General features: G+C 51.3%; 2 protein-coding genes across 2 annotated transcripts; both read left to right on the top strand.

Moving 5' to 3' along the window:
- The first annotated feature begins 157 nt into the window (after positions 1 to 157).
- LOC119111708 (uncharacterized) lies at positions 158 to 10,937 on the top strand. The gene is made up of 14 exons (XM_037235513.1): positions 158 to 199; positions 1,427 to 1,468; positions 1,787 to 1,909; positions 2,298 to 2,429; positions 2,981 to 3,087; positions 3,308 to 3,428; positions 3,667 to 3,791; positions 4,349 to 4,364; positions 7,280 to 7,399; positions 7,979 to 8,110; positions 9,028 to 9,137; positions 9,576 to 9,696; positions 10,539 to 10,663; positions 10,901 to 10,937. The coding sequence occupies exons 2-14, from the start codon at positions 1,427 to 1,429 to the stop codon at positions 10,935 to 10,937; spliced, it is 1,311 nt and encodes a 436-aa protein (XP_037091408.1). The 5' UTR covers positions 158 to 199.
- Positions 10,938 to 13,801: 2,864 nt separating this feature from the next.
- LOC119111709 (uncharacterized) lies at positions 13,802 to 19,150 on the top strand. Its single transcript, XM_037235514.1, has 7 exons — positions 13,802 to 13,843; positions 14,151 to 14,273; positions 14,999 to 15,127; positions 15,521 to 15,630; positions 16,265 to 16,385; positions 16,837 to 16,958; positions 18,840 to 19,150. The coding sequence occupies exons 1-7, from the start codon at positions 13,802 to 13,804 to the stop codon at positions 18,901 to 18,903; spliced, it is 711 nt and encodes a 236-aa protein (XP_037091409.1). The 3' UTR covers positions 18,904 to 19,150.
- Positions 19,151 to 19,434: the final 284 nt, after the last annotated feature.

Consider the following 19,434-nt stretch of genomic DNA (forward strand, 5'->3'; position numbering starts at 1 on the left):
CAGACCGGATCCATTTCAGGGCCGCATGAAATGTAGCGTAAGCCGCGGCAGATAGTTCGTGGGAACTGAGCACGTGGCTATCGCAGTCAACAAAAACCCAGATTTGCTTGATATTTGGTGCTGACTTCAGTGCGTTAGCTAACATTCGTAGATTTGACATTGCGTCGAGCACGCCCCGCGACAAACCCACTCGTCCAAGGTAAGTGTTAGTACCGGGCAAACACTCGGTTCGTTACCACAGTCAGAGACAATCAACAGATTATACCTTTCCTCAAAAAGCCTCAATTCGATATTCCCAGAAGAGGCAAGAATTCGGATGGTCAGACGTTTTCTCACCTCCTACGGGTAGGGAAATTCGCAAATATTGTTACTTTTGTATCATTCGATTCAACTGGTCTCGCTGGTACGCCATGGCCTAAAGCGTCGTCTTTGAAAGTGCTATTTGGATACAGCTATGTTTTTAAGCACCACCATCCCCATGCGGAAGCCGCGATTCGCAAAATTATCAAAACGCAAGTAGGGAACGCTCAGCAAAATGAGATTCCGTCCGACATTGAACCCCGCGCTTCTTGCCGTCAGTGCTCCTCAGCTGATCGCCTTTGTTTGCCAGTAAACAACTGGCCGAGAGAGTCATGTTGATAGGAGGCGGCCGTCACATGACATTGCGTAGCTAGTTCAGATTATCTGGAAAAATTGCCATTTGTCAGGAGTTGCACGACAGGGATGTCATGAGTCCATCGTAACAAGCTATACCTGGCAAGGATTCCGACACCGCGGTCCCGCAGTCTGTCTGATATCCTGCAAAACTTTCAGCTAAAGTTTTAAGGAAATGAATCAGAGCTGCCGCAGCTTCTGGCTATTTAACTAGAAGCGATTTCGTTGCGTCTCGGTCTTCCGCAGCACTACTTTTAAAGTTGCCGCAGTGAGGACAGGACAGCACGTCGTTCCTTCAGCCTTATAATATCTGCACCTGAAATGGCCGGGGTCCGACACTCAGACGCCGGTCGTGTTCTGACCGTGGTGTGTGCCTGCAGGAGTGTGGTTTGCTTTAACGACCTATTTGTTGCTGGTATTTATTTTAAAATGCGACTTCATCTTTACTCGTGTTTACACGCCCATGAACGAACACGGAAAGGCCAGTTCCATGGGGAGTGTTCACAATGTCTCCGTTGCTATATCTTTATTAGCCAACCGATGCGTTACATGATACTAGTTTCAAAGCCATTGAAGTTAAACTTGACCCGAAAAGTATTTTCTCAACTGAACCGAAATAAGAAACCATTATCTGCATGCGATTGTATCGATCAATTTAATTCAAATTCAGTTGTTACACCTCTCTACCGTCTACCAACAGACAATAACGAAAAATACATCGTCCAATCGAAAAACTCGAGATTTAAATCGCAATAATTGCAAACTGTTTCAGATGAAGCTATTAGCACCGCTCCTTCTGGCCTCGGTATACATGGTGAGTGGACTGAGTATTCGCCATTATTTTGGGCACTCGAACAACAAGTTAAGTCTTTAGTTGGACTCGCAGGGAAATAAATGTTGTGAATGTTTTCATTTATATTTAACATTTATGGCACCGTTTCGTTATTTAGTCTCGTTCTTTGTGTGACATTTTAATACGCCTTGTATATTGTGTCTGCATGCATGCTACTTTGGTACGCGAGACGGGACGAACCGTTTTGGCATCCGTCACATTGCTACAGCTTCTGGATTCACGTCGCATCAACAGCTTGCCCTCCATGTCACGTGGTGATTTGACAACGCTTTGTTACAGACGGCTGGCGTCGTGGGGCATGGTCGCCTCATGGATCCGCCATGTCGCGCCTCCATGTGGCGCCTCGGTTACGACACCCCCGCGGACTACAACGACAATCAGCTGTTCTGCGGAGGAAAATATGTGCGTTGCAACATAGCACAGTTGGCGGAAATAACCTGCCGTCTTGACATAGGAAGCTACAATAATTTATCTCACCGCGTTCCCTGCTGCACGCCGCCTTCTTGATGTGAGATGCACGCGCAGGTCGTCGCATATCGATTTTTAGCTCGTGGTTCGCGGCTTGCCCATCCTTCAAAAGGGCGATGTCTCTCTTGATACTGCAGAACATTTCAGTTCGGGTATTTTTTTGCATGACGTCAATATGTCATTTATGGCAGGGAACAGTTGGTTGGTATGTTTTTATGAAAAGCCTTACTGACGCCATGAGGAGGAAACTTCGTCTGTCTGAAAAGCTGCTTTCATGGAGGACGCCATTTGTAACTAACACCTGTCATTTTTCCCCACTCAGCACCAGCAAACAGAAGAAGGCGGCAAGTGCGGCATCTGCGGAGACCCGTACGACGAACCCCAGCCACGCACTCACGAGATCGGCGGACGCTACTACAAGGGCTACCTGGTCCGGAACTACACCGTCGGCTCGGTACGATCGTACGACAAGGGCTGAACTGGTGGACAGAGCCGCGACTGCCAAAGCAGGCCCTCTCCATCGCTTAGTTTTTACGACACTACTCTCCATTCTGTTTCTCTGTCAACCTTTCACTCTGTGTTTCTGTCCCTTTCTCCGCCCTTGTCTTCTGTCTTTCTGTTTTTTCCATTATGTCTTTCCTCATTGCATTCTTCCTCCCTTCCTCCCTCCCTCCCTCCCTCCACCTCCCAAACCCCTCTCCCCTCTCTCTCTCTCTCCCTCTCTTTCTCTCATTTTCTCTTACTTGATATGCCGCTATATGTGCAATTCATCGAATAGGTGAGCATCATGCATGCCCACTAACACGACATGCTCACAGCATGTGCACTGCACATGACTGAACATTTGCTGAGAAAAACTTGTAAGCCTGAGGTAATGCGGTTGTCACTTACGCATTCGCGGCACCGTGCTGGAACAAACGATTTGCAACTTAGTGCCCTCGTGCTAACCGGATATCCACGGGCTGCTACTGTCTGTGAACATTCGCCATTTGGCGTCTTTTTCAGGAGATTGACGTGACCGTCCAGATCACCGCCAACCACCTGGGATATTTCCAGTTTAAGATGTGCCCCATCACTGGCAACACGGAAGCCACGCAAGAGTGCCTCAATAAGTACGTCTCCAGAACGACACGCATTGGGGTCAAGCAAGCTTACGCAACGATAGCATACCCTATTAATAACAAACTAAGCAGCGCGCAGAGAGCGACAAGTGAGCACATGTTGGCGACTGGCCAATGCCACTGTCCAGCGTTTCGCATTAATCTTCATCATCGCCAAGCGTCGCCACTTCGCTCTCCCTGCACATAACCCGGTGACCCTCCTGCTCGGCAGGCACGTGCTGAAGCTGGCCGGCTCGGACTCCACCGACTACTACATCCCCGCCGAGACGGGCTCGTACACAGCGAGGATGCAGCTACCTTCGGACCTCGAGTGTGAGCACTGCGTGCTCCAGGTGAGAGGGTGCACTGTGCAATCCAGTTGAGAGAGTGCACTGCGTCCTCCAGGAGAAAGAGCTCGCCGCGTTCCCCAAATGAAACAGCATGATGTGTCTTCGAAATAAGACGACGTACCGCGCTGTTGATTTCTTCCGTCACTATGTAAACATTTTGCATGCATCGTGCCTTTGAGCACCTTCGCACTGCTGCTCATAGCTGGGGTGTCTGACATGCCGTGTGGGTGTCATCCTCCAGTGGCGGTACCACGGCGGTAACGACTGGGGCATGTGTCCGGACGGCACCGGCAAGGTGGGCTGCGGCCCGCAGGAGGAGTTCTACGGCTGCGCAGACGTCTCGGTCCGCCAGCCGGCCGCCGCGAGGTCAGTGTGGGGTCACGTGAAGGGTCACATGTGGGTCACATGCGGGGTCAAGGCCACTTGATGACGCGTGGTGTCGGGAATGTACGACACTGCTGATTCTATTATTTCACTGGTTATCAGAAGGAGACAGCGTCATCAGCAAAATGGATCGCGCACAAGATCGCTGTACACATGTAGAAAGTTGCGAGACACTACAGATTCATTTGACATCTATCCTTTTGCCAGGGGTGTTCACTTTACGCCGGAGTACTCCTACCAAGCTTGCATTACCACCATATTGTCTAACAGCATTGGACATGATAGCAATATGTCATAACACTATGTCCTTAGGCTCTTTGTAAGATATCTGAGAGACCAGATTAGCGTTTTGGTGCATTACGACGGGATGCAACAGCATGTTTCAGGATGTGTTGAAGGCTCCAAACTAGTTCTGGTGTGATAATATTTTACGTTCTAGGCAAACTGCAATGTTGTTGTCATTTGTGCCATTCAGTTACTTCCACCGGATGACCCAAGCGCCAGATAACGTTTACGTCACATTTCATCCTTCTTTCCAGGCCCGTCCTGGCCAAGGTACCGGGGAACAGACCTTAGATGAGGTCACGTGACGTCCCGGGTCATGGACCGGCACGCGCCTCATCCAGCGGCGTCTGTTTGGCCCGCCCGGGCCCACCCCGCCTGAGCTGTTCGCCCCAGCTGTGTGCGACAGCTCTGCTCGGCTCGCGGCGGAAGCGGGGCCGGCCGCGCGCCGGCCTTGATTCAATAGTCCTTATCATTCAGACCCAATGACCAACCCGAGATGCCGCGCCTGAAGTAAGCTAGATGTGGCACGTTGTGAAATCGTGTGTGCCTTGTGAAATAATGCTGAGTTATCGTGTTTTGTTTGCGTGTTTCGAAGGAGACATCAATATAAACGTGGCTGTTCAGTAAGCTGCAAACTTTGTGTTTTGTGTTTGAAATGCCACGCGTACACAGCAACAAAGAATGACAATCTCTTGATAGCCAAGTACAGCAACAAAGAAAGCTACCTTATTCTGTGGATTTTAGACCATTGCAGCGGCCTGAATTGGATCAGATAATCGGACCGGCGAGTGAGAGGGATAACGGATACAACGGGAATTGTATTCGTTATCCCTTCCAGTGGCTGTCAAACCGCATGAAGATCGAAGCATAATACATTCGCTGTGCTGAAACAGTCCATTCTGAAATTCTGCACCTAATCAGGCGTAGACGGCACTGGGACGACATCGTTATCAATGCAATTGGTGTTTGACTGTGTTGTTTGCAGCCAGTTACGCACACCGCGACACCTTCTGCATTATCTAACTGGCGGGATTTCCTCGTCAATCCCTCTGATCGTCTGCTGGATGCGGTCGCGCAGTTGCAGATCATTCTGTGCCACCCACCCCCGCCCCTCAGGCACTTGTTGCTTCACTTGACCCCAGAAGTCTTGTATCGGTCGCAGCTACGACCGATAGGCCTTGGTGTCGGTGACTTTTTATAGACACCTAATCTCTATTTCTGATAGATATCTTCGGCGTTTTTCTTGTGGCTGAAAAACCTGTTTCAGAATTTTGCTGACATATGGCTGAATTATTCTGAATTATTCTTGACTCATTCTGCGAGTCAGCCACACTGTGGCGCGCTCACCTGGCATTGCGAGAATCGTAGCAGATCCTTCCATTTCTTTCGTCAATTCTGACTAACGAATTCCCTGGAGCCACGCTCTCCATGTGCCCTCTCTCATTTAAGTTCTTCAGAATGTTGTACACTGTGGAACCGGGCGTATCCATAGCTTTGAAATGGCATGACATACTGGACTTGGGCATGGCAAGTAGTTTTGATTAAACTCCGCCACCAACTCTCGAGCAGCCCGCTTGGATACCGCCGCCCTGGCGACCACTGTTTCTTGACCTGTCGCGCTGTTGACTAAATTCAATACCTGGAAAACTGACTTGGTCCTTACGGGTACCAAGCAGTATCACCCACCTCTCGTGCTCCGGATATTTGGAGGGTCATCATCTACTGTGCTTTTGTTGGAGATTGACTGGGAGTGAGAGGGAAGGGGGGGGGGGCGCTGCACACGCATGAACCGCTCACGACCCCCTTGGACTTCCTTTGGTCGTCGTCGCAGAGAGAGCGCTCGATCTCGCATCAAACACCCGGAGGCCCACGCATGGGGCAACTAGACTGCGGGCCGCGCCAGCAATCGCGAATCAACTGATAGCCGTCGGGAACTAGCACCTGGTTATCTCAGAGCCGGAACTCTGCAACTACGCGTGCCAAAGCGTCAGTAGACTGCAGGCGCTCGAGGCTTTCCATCTGTTCGGACCGCTGCCGCCGTGGCCGCACTCATCGCTGCTAAAGCAAACCGAGGTTGGTTGGCGACGTCTCGGCTTTCGATCTACCTGAGATTGACAATGAAACACAGGCTTTGTCGGCAGAACGGCTTAGATAATATATTACGTTATACTTAAACAGCCATCACTTAACCCAGGAGATAAGTTTCAGTTATAATGCTTAATATATTTTCCGGTGGAACGCCGCAAATAACTCAGCACGCCCTATGATTGGTGGCTGATGGAAGCTCCCAGTGTTGAGCCAACAAACCCACTTACCTATGTTTCAGATGAAGCTTGTGGCGTCTTTTTTGCTGCTATCCATTTATCTGGTGAGTGGAGGACTTAAATCGGCTTTGGTAGTTGACGGATATTTGGATTTCTTACTTGGATGTTTTGGATGTTTTCTTGATGGGTATTTAGATGATATTTGGATAATATTTTTTACGCGTCAACTGCGTGTCGGTTATAGTAGTTAAATACTGAAACTTCATAAAAGTTTTTTTGCTTACGAGTGCGAAACGGACGAAACTTCGACGCTCAGTGTATGGAGGTGTTCGACGGAAGTATGACGACGTATGAAGTATGTGGTATGTGGTATGTGGAAGTATGACGACGGAAGTGTTCCCGTGGTTCCGACACCAAGCGCAGTCGTTTTGCTTGCTCGCTCGATACCGGTTTACTTTGAGCACCATGTTTTTACACCGCGTGCGCCAACACGTCATCCGACACGCTGTCGCACCCCGCTTCAGGCCGATATCTCAGGCCGAGGCCTCCTGGTCCACCCCCGTATCGTCTCCCCAACACAGCGTCACACGCGGACGCACGCCTGCATGCCCATAACAAGCAGACCGGCGTGCACGCCAAGCACGCGCACGCATGTCCACACCATCATATACGCGCACATCTACATGTGCACATGTGTATACGCACACACACGCATGCACAGCAGAATGTACATTCCTTAAGTCAGTGCGAACACGATCACTTCCGAAGCGCATTTGGACACTGACTCGCTTCGCACACCGATCTCTGGTGATCTAACGCCGACCATGACGTCTGCATCGACAACGACTCGCGTCCCCCGACAGCGGTCGCGTTTTCCATCCGTCAGAACGTCGTCCGACATGTTGCCGCACCCCGCTTCAGGCGGGCGTCTGGGGCCACGGTCGCCTGGTCGATCCGCCGTGTCGAGCCACCATGTGGCGACAGGGCTACGATACGCCGGCGGACTACAACGACAACCAGCTGTTCTGCGGCGGAAAGGACGTTAGTAGCAGCCGGCCGCTGGCGTGTCGTATTGGCGCGTCGGATGTGGGGCCCAGTTGACAAGGTGACGTTGTCACAGGGTGTCACAGGGACATGGTGACGCTGTATGGATCTTGTGATGGTCGAGGAATGGCTCATGAGATGGTGAGATGACGAAGTAATTAGTGTCTGCGGCACTGTTTAGACTCACATCCCGCACTGCCGCTGGCAACTACAGAAGCTTTTAAGCTAGTACAACGTTATAAGGGCTTTGAATTAATAGCACTTTAAGGGGGTTTAAATTGTACAACATTCTTATATATGCCACACAACCCCAAGGAGTTGGTCTTCATTAACAATCTTCTACGGCAATATAGCACTACATACGTTTAAATGTTCGAAAATGCCTTTAGAGCGAAATATGCTTTTCCAAACACCCTTCGAAGTTCAGCGCGTGTTCGGAAAAACACCATCATATGGATGAAGCCAATTTTACCGATGCCCTGTTGCAAGACCTTAGAGCGCCTCCTGTCCGTCGTGTCGTGGCGATGGTTGCTGAGGTGCGGAGGCCGCTGTTGTGACGTTTCCATCGGATGACAGCACCAGCAGGCGGACGAAGGCGGCAAGTGCGGCATCTGTGGAGACCCGTACGATGAGCCCGAGCCGCGCACCCACGAGATCGGCGGACCCTACTACAAGGGCTACCTGGTCCGGAACTACACCGTCGGCTCGGTGCGTGCCTCGACCCCGGGTGTGGTGTCAGCAGCGCTCGTTTCGGTTCACCAGCTGTGTCCGCTGGAAGAGTTGGAGCTGACCGTCTCTTGTGGCTAGAGGGCATACTTACCTGCTACTTGATGCAGAGGCGTACGCAAATATTGGTTACCGGGACACTCGTCCTCTCCCTTACTAAATTTGTGCCATGTATTGTTATGTACGTAACAAATTGCTAGCTGAAAACTCTTGTTCGACCGCAAAAATATGAAAATCTAGGATGTACGACGCTATTTTACGACAAGCACGATATTACTCACGTCCGCCACACGCTACACTTGGTGTTCAGTGTTTTTATATTTTCTCCCTGCCCATTATGAAATCCTACGTACACCCGAGACTGTACACATGTTCAATGTTCTGTACATTCGGCGTCGTGGATTTCAAGTTTCCGCACGTCCAAGATAACATCATACAAGCTTAACACCACAAATGCGAAGCAATCGTTGGAAAACGGACTGAAGTGGATGCAAACATTAACTCGGTCAATGATACGGTCCCTGCTGCAGGCCTTTATCCAAATCTAATGATCAGAGCGCGTACTGAGAATATTACACTGCAACGCAGGCATATTTATCTGGCTTACGTACAGAGCATACTTGTAAACTCTGGCTCACATCCATCTGTGCTGCAATGAATTTGTGCTGAAAAGTCCTAAAATGCAATAGGAATATTGGAGTGAATCAGAGGGGGGAAGATCGGTTCTGTCAAGCTATTGGACTCGAAAAGTCCTTCCTAAAACCACCAGCAGGGCAATAGAATGAGCACGATGAGGAAGTTGGTTGAAAGAGAAAATTACGTAGTGGCGCCACGTTATCATTGCATTATCGTTCAGCAAATCGCACTTTATGCCTGTCACGATTTGTTATTATTCGCAGGAGATCGAAGTGACTGTCCAGATTACTGCCAACCACCTGGGCTTCTTCCAGTTCAAGATGTGCCCGGTGACTGGATTCCAGACAGAGGCCACACAGGAATGCTTAGACAAGTGTGTCAATGGTGGCCTTGCTGTATGGATTGCAGTCAATGACTGAGCGTGAGACGCTATGGTCGGTTAATCTGCATAAAGGGATCGCCTTTATATGTCCTATGCGTGTCTCATTGCACATATTGGGGGAAGGGAACCCAACAGTCTGCGGGTTCCGGTAGTCTAGTGGTAAAGCTGCTCGTCTGGGAAACCAGAGCGGGGTCGATTTCCCGCGTTGCCCGTCCTTCCTCCCAGGACAAGAGGCAGGTAACGCCACATAACCTCGGTAGCTAAGTACGTCGCGGAGCCCCGAGGACGAGAACAATGCCCCCATCTCAGCCATGCAGTGTCAAGACCGGTGGCGCTTTTCCCACTGCTCTGCAGGCAGTTCGCTTAGGAGAACTGTTGCGTCACTTTCCCCATGCTGAAATTTTCCTGACGACCGCCCGATACTACCAGCCACCTCCTGAGACTGGCCGGGTCGGACTCGACCGAGTACCACATCACGGATGAGGTGCGCCCCTTCACGGTGAAGCTGCAGCTGCCCGCGGGCCTCGAGTGTGAACACTGCGTCTTCCAGGTGAGACAGCACATTTCCTTCTCCATGTAAGCCAGCACTGGGTGTCCTCCAGATGGTACACCACGTCTTCCAGGTGAGGGAGCACACTTCGTCCTACATGTGAGAAAGTACACGGCGTCTGCGGGTGAGAAGGCACGCTAGGTTCCAGGTGAGAGGGTACACTGCGACAGAAGTGTTGCCATGAGTGCACTGTAAATCAGATTTGCATAGCAAAATAAATGACGCACCAATCAGCAGGCAACGGCGATAAATTATTAACCTCGATAACGCTACTGTAGCCCTTTGATATGGCATCAAAGAACACTTCCGCCATCAGCTTTGCTTCGGGCAGTAGTGTCCGCCCCGGTCATCTCATCGCACTACAGTGACGCCATCTGCGGTCAACAATATACCGCTGTTGCCCGCTGTTGCTCACTGATGCCGCCCGCCGATGGACCGCTGTTGCCCGCTGATGGACCACTGTTGCCCGCTGATGGACCACTGCTGCCCGCCCATGAACCGCTGTTGCCCGCTTTCCTGTGGACCACCGCTTCCCGCTGATCAACCGCTGTTGCCCGCTGATGGACCACTGTTGCCCGCTGATGGACCACTGCTGCCCGCCCATGAACCGCTGTTGCCCGCTTTCCTGTGGGCCACCGCTTCCCGCTGATCAACCGCTGCTGCCCGCTGACGAACCACTGTTGCCCGCCGATGAACCGCTGTTGCTGGCTGTTGCCCGTTGATGCTGCCCGCTGATCATTGTATAATGTGCCACAATCTCGGTCCAGTGCCCAATGTGGCATAGCGACTAGCACTAGACAAAGCGGTGGTGACGGCAGTTGCTGACGTCGGTGTGTCCCCAGTGGCGGTACCACGGCGGTAATGACTGGGGTGAGTGTCCGGACGGCACCGGCAAAATGGGCTGCGGCGCGCAGGAGGAGTTCTACGGCTGCGCAGACGTTTCCGTGCGCAAGTCAGCTGACAGCAAGTGAGGCAGCGGTCGCGACCACACGGATTAATCCCCGAAAAGTACATGGCCACTGCGTGAACCGTGCCTTTTAGTTTCCAAAGAGGCCCAAAGCGGTAAAGATCGACTTGCTTTGACTATAACCACCGACATGGATCCATCATGTGTCCATAATCGTGGTATGGCGGTACGTATGCTCGGCCGCCGAAGTCCCACCAGCCACCGACGAAGTCCTCACAGCGTCTCCGTCTCCCGCAGGCCCATCGCCCCCAAGCCTCTGACGAAGCTGCAGTAGACGTGACTCGCACAGCCTCCGTCCGGCCGGTGTACGGACGGTCCACGGCGCCGGGCGCGGACGGCACTCCCTGCATCGACAGCGACCTGCCGTGGCCGCTGTGTGTAGCCTCTCGCGTGTCTTACGGGTATGCGACCGTGCGCGTCCATGCGACCACTCGTTTTCTGTGTTTTTCAAACGCGTGTGGCCTTCATTCCTAGTGTTTTTCGCTGGAATGCTTTAAAGGCAGATGGAAGTCGCACCGCAGGAAGCAACCGTTCAAAATGCACACGGAGAAGAGCGACTGCAAGACTTGAAACGGCACGGCGATGAAATTAAATACAATATTGTTTTTAAAAGAACTCCGGTGAAATTGGGCATGTCACGACTTACTTGAAATCGATACCAAGTGAACCAAAACATTAGACCGATCTATATGTAAAACGCGTTCGTGGCGAGATGGAAAATAAACAAATAGCACAGATGTCTGGACCTAAGCCGTCTTACAATGGCAAAGAGAGAATGCGAAAAGGACAAGAGAGGAAGTACGTCCTCAGGGCACGAAGGTGACTTGTTATGAACTGACCACTGTTGATGACATCATCAGACCACACATATGGTGTCATCAGACCGGCGCTACCAGTCAAAATGGCGTCTTGAGATGATACGGTTGGCTGACGGCGCAACATGTTCGACAAAACACGTTTAACTTCCTGATCCCGCAACATAACGAATATGACAAACCTCTTATCTGCTTCCGCATGTACTGCATGCTGTTTAATCTCTTGTGATTATACAACTTAAAAATTTACATCAAAACCCACAAGCAATGGTGAAGCAACTTCATTTATGGCTCCAACGGAAGTGTGTAGCATATGTGTCTAACATATGTGTCTAACATAGGTGTGTAGCATATGTGTGTAGCATATGTGTCAACATATTTGAATATAATTTCTTAGTAGGTGACGTGACCCTAAATGCTTTCCCGCTCATACAACTGATTAGAATGGACTTGCAGTTATTTTAGGAGGGATCTAAAGGAGCTTCGCGTGTTTTATGGTTTGCTGGGCTGAGCTCTCCTCTTCGCATAATCAATGTTTTCATAGGGCAATAGGGCTTTGAACATGACGATTCAAAGGTAAGCCAGTTTTCCCCCTTTGCCCCAACATTTAGTTGAAAAATGTCGGTGTTCTGTGAAAACAACGAACGTGAGCACGAAAATAAGCCAGCTCAAGTTCCGCAGGAACGCGACAGACGCAGTCCAAATCGATGAAGTGAATGATACGCCTCCACTTGTGTATCAGTCTTAAACCTAAATGATACCTTTAAAATGGCTCATCATTTCATGCCAGAATGACAGAAATTTATGAAACTGAAAAATGGTTTAGTGAACACCTCTCCTGATTTCTTTTGTCTTTCCTTCTTTCTCTCTCCCTCTTTCTCCCATCCTTCCTCTATCCATGCCCTCCAGGTAGACATAAATACTGCAACATTGGACGAATCGAATGTTGAATATTTATAACACTGGACATCTGCGACGCCCTCGGCACATTCCCAGACGCACACTCATACATCAGCGCACATTTCTCAGTCCACATTCATCCAACAGTAAACATTCCTTAGTGCACATTCCTCCATTTCACATCAATGCACATCCCTCCAATTCACTGCCTCCAAACCGCATTGGAACAAGGTCACCCCCTTGCTGCCGTACCTCTGCCCGCCCTGCACACCCCCAGACATGGTCTAAACTTCAGATAAGATGGCCAACTGCACTTCAGGAGGCACCTGGAGCAGCGCTCACGCAAGGGAACCAGCCAGGTGTCTATCTTGCAACCGCCGGCGGCCCTGCTAACTCGGCGACAGCGTCGGACGTCATATAAGCTGGCCCTGCTAACCTGATGAGCAGTTGTAGAGCTAGGTCAGGCCGTGCTGTTCGTGTCCATCCCTGCTGACACAGTGTAGAGGTGAGACCGCTGGCGTCGAGTGAACCTACCGTCCTGTTCTGCGAGCGGCACACACATTCTATGAGGAATGTTACTGGGGCTGAGCCTCACCTGGGAGTTAGAGCGGGTCAGTGATGTCCCGCGGGACATCCCACCCGGGACATCTTATGGTGTGCGGCACAAGTGACCTCTGTTGGTGTCTCACACAAGCAGTGTCTCGTGTGTAGAATAAGAATGACGTCGGCCATGTAAGTTCCCCCAGTCACGTTATGTCGTGTTATGTCTCGCATTTTCAAGGACAGGATAGGATGTTGCGCTTCCTACGCTAGTTTGTGTATTTTGCAGTGCCATGAATGGACACCATTGTTTATTAGCTACGTTCCGTTTTGTTACAACGGTCTCGTGATACATCTGAAGCCCAAACAGAATCGGTGGTAGCAGTTCGCCACCTTTAATCCATTTGATAAATGGACAATATACAGAAAGGCCATGACTACAAATTTAGAGACATGAAGACGGAACGTAGGTCACCAAGACATCTGCGGCCATCACATTTTCACTGGTGATGCGAATGCTGTCTGTGTGATTCGATCTCTGATAAATCTATAGTGTTCTTCGCTGGTAAGCAAGCATTACATCTGAGGGAGCTCTGCAAACGAAAGATGATAGCCTGTTTTCATTGTGTTCAGATCCTGTTTGAATTTTGCTTTGGCGCACGTTAAAATTTATTTTATAAAAAACGGCAAGGAACGTGTCTTATGTGTGCAATGACTATACCCGACCGAAAGAGATTTCACTGAGACGCTCAGCATCACGTGGGGAACAGTGTTCCCACGGCTTGGCCCAAAGCGATCAGAAATTCCCTTGCGGCATCTATTTCTCCCCGAGTCTGAGTCCCTGATACTTGGCCCTGAGGTGACCTAAGCCCAATGGTTTCAGATGGGGCCGACTGGAATATGGATCTGCTTGGCTGCCGGCCTGGTAAGCTACGCAACATAATAATTGCCAACGGCTGAGATTGTTATGAATAAAAGGTGCCAAAAGCTTAGGTTACAAAGGGTGGTTAAGATATCCGCCGTTTCAAATCTGTCTTCTGTCAAATGTCATAGTGGCTGAGGTAAGCTGCATCTTTTGGTCGAGCTCAAATCCCAGGGGCCATAAAATGGATACTCAATCTCAACGCTTAAACCTGCTACGACAATAAAAACGCTGTCATCTCTACACCTCCCGTCCCCCCCCCCCCCTCCCGTTCGCCCGGTTCTGTGTTAAGCGTGACGTCTGCTGCCAGCTGGCCGGGGTCAGAGGCCACGGCCGGCTGAAGGACCCGCCGTGCCGCGCCTCCATGTGGCGCTACGGCTGGGACACGCCGGAGGACTACACCGACAACGAGCTGTTCTGCGGCGGGCGGGACGTGAGTAAGAGTGAGGGCGCCGCCAGCTCAGAGATCCGCGCACTTCTGAGAGTCGCATATAAAGCGAGCCTTGTGGTTGTTTGTAGCTGCATTTTACATTACAACTAAAATGCGTCCCTTTCATGAATTTGACGCTCAAGGCAGCACATTTTTGTACTTATAGTGCAACGCGTTTAAACGGCTAACATGGAAGGTACAAGGTGATTCTCTGACGGCACTGCACCTTGTCCATGGCACTGATCGAAAACCAACCCACGCTCTGCGAGGCCACTTGAGACGTGGCCCTCACTTCAAGACGGAAAATGAAAATGAGGCGATAATTGACCCAAAATAAGCCCAATACCCCTCGTCGTCTGGTGTACTCTCCGTGCGAGGTCACTGTAGCACCGATTCTAATTGGCTGAGTGGATGGCTGTCTCACTGCCAATTGGCTGGCTGGGTATCCGATTATGCCTGAAGTTTCAGCACGCGATTAGGCGTAATGTGTTCGCTGCGACCCGCTCAGCTCGCAGCCAGACACTAAGCCGGGTGACAGCCAGCCATGCCAGTGAGCCCAGTGGGAAGGGTTTGGCCATGTCGGCGTCGTGCGGTATCAGATGTGCAGCCGGTATCCGTGCATCCGTCACCTGACAGCGCCAAGCCCTCAGCACGGCGACACTTGCCTCGCTGACCATTAGCTACATCTCTGTAGGAGCCCCTAAGCTCCTTCTCCATGCCTCGCACAGCACGAGATCGAGCAGGGCGGCAAGTGTGGCATCTGCGGAGACCCGTACGACGACCCGGTGCCGCGTAAACATGAGATCGGCGGACCCTTCTACAAGGGCTACCTGGTGGCCAACTACACCGCCGGCTCCGTAAGCATGTCGGCCGGGACAACCAGATTATGGCAGCCCTTCTCCCGAAACCTAGCGTTATTTCGTAAGCTTGTGTCTGAAGTCTCTGGTTCTAACGCTCAGGCTTCTTCAAAGGCCACGCACAATATCACGAACTACGCATAACGGTAAGGCGCAAGAAAGTGCGAACATTCTGGTGACAATTAGCTTTCAGAAAAAAGAGATTTATTGAAACAACGCATCAACCAAGCACCAAATGCACCATAACGCTTGGAGCTTAAATGATATGTGTGCAAACTACGTGAATCTCATTTTCACTTGACATGCACGAGGTAATGAAGCAATCTTTCTACCCTAGTCAGAACCGGTGGCATTTTTAAAGGATATGAGCACCTAATTTTTTACTGACCCCAGGTGGTGACCGTCACCGTGAACATCACTGCCAACCACAAGGGCTTCTTCCAGTTCAAGATGTGCTCCGTCCCTGGCTTCCAAACAGAGGCTACTCAGGAATGCCTTGACAGGTCAGTAATGTTCTGCACCCGCGGGCAATGAAATTACCTCAAAATGTGTATGTGGAGGTTGGGGCGGGGGGGGGGGGAGAGGTAAGGGGACATTTGTGGTTCCTTCTTTCCAGTTAATGCCCATGGAACAGTGTTAAAATTTCCGAAAATTGGGGCTCAGCCCCTCCTGGCTCCCTTCGCTTCCGCGCCACCCACCACCACCTATGTGGCCTAATGTCCGGCAACGAAAACGGCGAATGGAACTAGCAACAAGGCACGGCGTTGAACGGGTACTTCCTTACAATATGCATCGGCCAGAGGGATTGCACTTTACGAAGGGGTCTTGCCTTTTGAAGGGGGCTTTTGAAGAGTCACTGAGTCTTGATGGAAAGTCGGTTTTTGTAATCGTCATGGCGGGAACGTGGCCCTTTGGTCACATTTTAATACGTCAGACGTGTCGTGATATGCACATCACATCATCGTGCACATCATCATGCACATCATCATGCACACCGTGCACACGTCTACAGGTGATGAACAAACATCTTCGCGTCTTCAAGAAGTGTACTGCTATCTGCAACGCAAACCTGAATGCCTTGACAAGCCACAGTGGCTATCGGGATGACAGCGTGCTAAGCCGCCGCGCCTCCGCCAGGACTATTCTGGAGATAGCAGGCACCGGCTCCACCGACTATTACATCACTAGAGAGGTCAAGGCTTTCTACGTGGACGTACAGATCCCCAGCGACCTGGAGTGTGAACATTGCGTATTTCAGGTGAGCGCCGTCGGTACATCGGGGGCGAGAGCATCAATGACGCCATCAAGCGGGAGCATCAATAACGCCACGAGGTGTGAGGCAAACGCAGCAGCGAGGCAACGCAGCCAGGTGTCCGCCTTTGATCCTGCCTTATTTACCGTATATATCACGAAAACACCGGCTTCGGAAACTGTCCCACCTCTCCCATTTCGGTTCTGGTACTTACTGAAGGTGAAGTTTCCGACAAGACGTCGGTCAGCAGCCGCAGCCCAAGCTCAGTGGGTGGGCGGCTCCTCCGCGCTGCGGTGAAGCTCCTCTTGGCAGACCTGCCGGAGCAGGCTGCTCCCCGGCCCGGTGTGTTCCAGAACCGACGACGCCACCGCCGCCGGTCCTGTGCGTGCGCAGTCTAACGCGTTAGCAGCTGGGTCTATGGTGCATCGGTGACACATGTAACCCCTGTGTGCCACAGTGGCGGTACCACTGCGGCAACACGTGGGGTCACTGCCCCAACGGCACCTCCGGAGACGGCTGCGGACCTCAGGAGGAGTTCTACGGATGCGCCGACGTCTCCGTTCGCAAGCCGGCCATTAGGTTCGTGACCCTGCCGGTAGCATAGCGCTGACGAACGGCGAGAGGCGCGGTCAGCACCGGAATAACAAATGTAATTGTTGGTATTTTAAAAAAATTGATCCGAGCGCTTTAAATGGATGGATTTCCGGGATCAGAGCTCACGCTAAGCAGTGCTTGTTGTGTGAGCCCTGACCTCTACCATCCGATCGCGCAATTCCATGTCAACGGCAAAATTTGGTAGCGAAAGCTTAACGTGCCGCGATGCTCGGCACGGTCCGTCCTGCCCTCTGACGTCAACTGACCTTTAGCGCAACCGCTGCCACCGGCCGCAAGCCATGCCTGTCAATGGAAAATGGCGAGTTCCCTAAAGCGACTCGAACCCACCCCGCCACGGGTGGGTGGATCGGAAGGCAGGCGCTCTAACCAACTGAGCCGCCGGGACGGACAACTTTTTGGCACAAATGCTCCCTCCTCTCTCTCTCTCTCTCTCTCTCTCTCTCTCTCTTTCTCTCTCTCCCCCTCTCTCTCTCTCTCTCTCTCTCTCTCTCTCTCTCTCTCTCTCTCTCTCTCTCTCTCTGTCTGCCTGTCTGTCTTCTCAACTCTCAACTCTCTCTTCTTCTCTTTATCTCTCTCCCTCTCTCTCTGCCTCTTTTGTCTCCCTCTTTCTGTCTATCTCTGGGTAGGCATATTTCTCTTTCGGCGCGGACCACCCGTGTTTTTCCGATGCCCGTCCAATGCCAGCTGTGCATGGACGAGCCTGTAGTGCAGAGTTCCGCAACGCAGCGGAGTCTTGCGGCACAGCATTGAAGCGACAGCTTTAGTCAATTAGTCTTTTGCGCACTGGTTCCTTTGGCTGGCAGTGTTAGACGGCTGCAGGAACTTGGCGTTGTGAACGTAACAATTTCGAAATTTGTTGGTTTCTGGTTGTACTGTTCGAAACAATCTGTTAAGAAAGGAGGCCTACAGTTTGGAACAGGAAAGAGGGGTGGGGGGGGGGGGGGGGGGCAACTACAACTGAATACTTTTCTACACCCATGAGACAAATTGACATTATTAGGAACATAAGGCAAAAAATGATGAAGATTATTGGACGAAACAGGTTATAACAGTGTTTTGGGGTGACTGTACATTGCATGTTCCTATAAATCACGTAAGTTGTTCATTGCATTAACGAGGAGCATTACTCACATAGATAAGGCAGTAGCATTAACCTATATAGATAAAACCAGGAGAATGGAGGTATAGTTGGGTTGGTATTTCGGCTACGTGCCTTTATTGGAACAATAGCAGAAGTGAATTCACTTCTGCTATCGTTTCGATAAAGGCATGTTGGCGAAATATCAACCAAACTATATCTCCATTCTCCTGGTTTTCTCCGAGGAATGAGGCTAATACTACCGTCTTATCTGTGTTCGTACAAATCCTGATATTTCTATGTTGCGCTTTTGTTTTGTTGTAGCAGTGCTGTACCATCTATCGCTTGACTGCTTGAATCCGTTGAGAGGACCGCGGCCGCCGCCTTGGTCTCACATCGCCGCGACAACAGAGGCTCAGAAGCTGGAGGGTGGCACGTGATTACCGTGAAGTGATCTGTGTGTGTGTGTGTGAGGTGAGCTCTTCCATGAGGTGGGGCGGCTCACCCACATTCGCCATCCCTGGACTGACACCTGCAGAGGTCGCAAGGGGATGAACCAGAATTTGACGACAATGACCTTGAGCTGACGTCTCCGCGTTCGTCACGGACCCACTCGAGGCGCATCCGACTAAAGTGCAAGAAGACGTACCGCGCGCCTGGTTCTAAAGCCATCTCGCAATGCACTGACGACATGCATGCATGCATTGGCCAGTAATGTCAGGCGTCATTGGTCCTTTCTCAGCTGACTGGCCGTGCTCTCCCCTCAGGGTGGACCCCGTCGTCCTGCCGGGAGACAAGGAGAGAGCGGAAGAGGAGAAGAGCCGTTCGTGATGAGCGCGGCGTGGTGGGGAGGCGACGACGACACGCTTGGCCGGTAGTTGGTCTGCCGATAGCCGATTTCTCTGCGCTGGCCCTTTTCATCAGTCACCGCCCTGGCGTTACGTTACCCCTTCAGCACCAAGTGACGCGTTTGACCTCGTGCGGAGAAGAGCATGCCGGACTTCAGATGCATCGGCTCGGGAAACAGGGCACGATCCTCGGCCGGGCCTGGCTTGGAAGGTTGTTGGCAATCGTCGACTTGCTCGCTTTGGCGCCCGCGAATACACGGTTTAGGTTCAATCCACGCAAATGTGACACGCGTGATCGCCTGTACTTCACACCTGACTTATCTGGCCTGGCGTAGAGATAATATGCGGACGGGCAAGTCCACACAGATTTTAAGTGATAACAATTATAGCGCAGCAAACATTTTTTTCGGTGATAAGGTGTCGTTCATCATATACATACCCAAACAGCCAATGGCTTGCCAGCCCACCACTCAGTAGTGCCGTTTCCAAACAGCGTGTAGAGAAAATGCGAATG

This window comes from Pollicipes pollicipes, unplaced genomic scaffold (assembly GCF_011947565.3).
Source record: "Pollicipes pollicipes isolate AB1234 unplaced genomic scaffold, Ppol_2.1 Scaffold_7261;HRSCAF=8764_pilon_pilon_pilon, whole genome shotgun sequence".
Lineage (NCBI taxonomy): Eukaryota > Metazoa > Arthropoda > Thecostraca > Pollicipedomorpha > Pollicipedidae > Pollicipes > Pollicipes pollicipes.

Bases quoted from the DNA above. Each gene is read 5' to 3' on its own strand.
- LOC119111708 (XM_037235513.1), top strand. From the start codon at position 1,427: ATGAAGCTATTAGCACCGCTCCTTCTGGCCTCGGTATACATG. The intron at 7,400-7,978 runs GTTAGTAGCAGC...ATCGGATGACAG, and splicing joins TGTTCTGCGGCGGAAAGGAC to CACCAGCAGGCGGACGAAGG. The intron at 9,138-9,575 runs GTGTGTCAATGG...CGATACTACCAG, and splicing joins ACACAGGAATGCTTAGACAA to CCACCTCCTGAGACTGGCCG.
- LOC119111709 (XM_037235514.1), top strand. From the start codon at position 13,802: ATGGGGCCGACTGGAATATGGATCTGCTTGGCTGCCGGCCTG. The intron at 14,274-14,998 runs GTGAGTAAGAGT...TGCCTCGCACAG, and splicing joins TGTTCTGCGGCGGGCGGGAC to CACGAGATCGAGCAGGGCGG. The intron at 16,959-18,839 runs GTTCGTGACCCT...CTCTCCCCTCAG, and splicing joins GTTCGCAAGCCGGCCATTAG to GGTGGACCCCGTCGTCCTGC.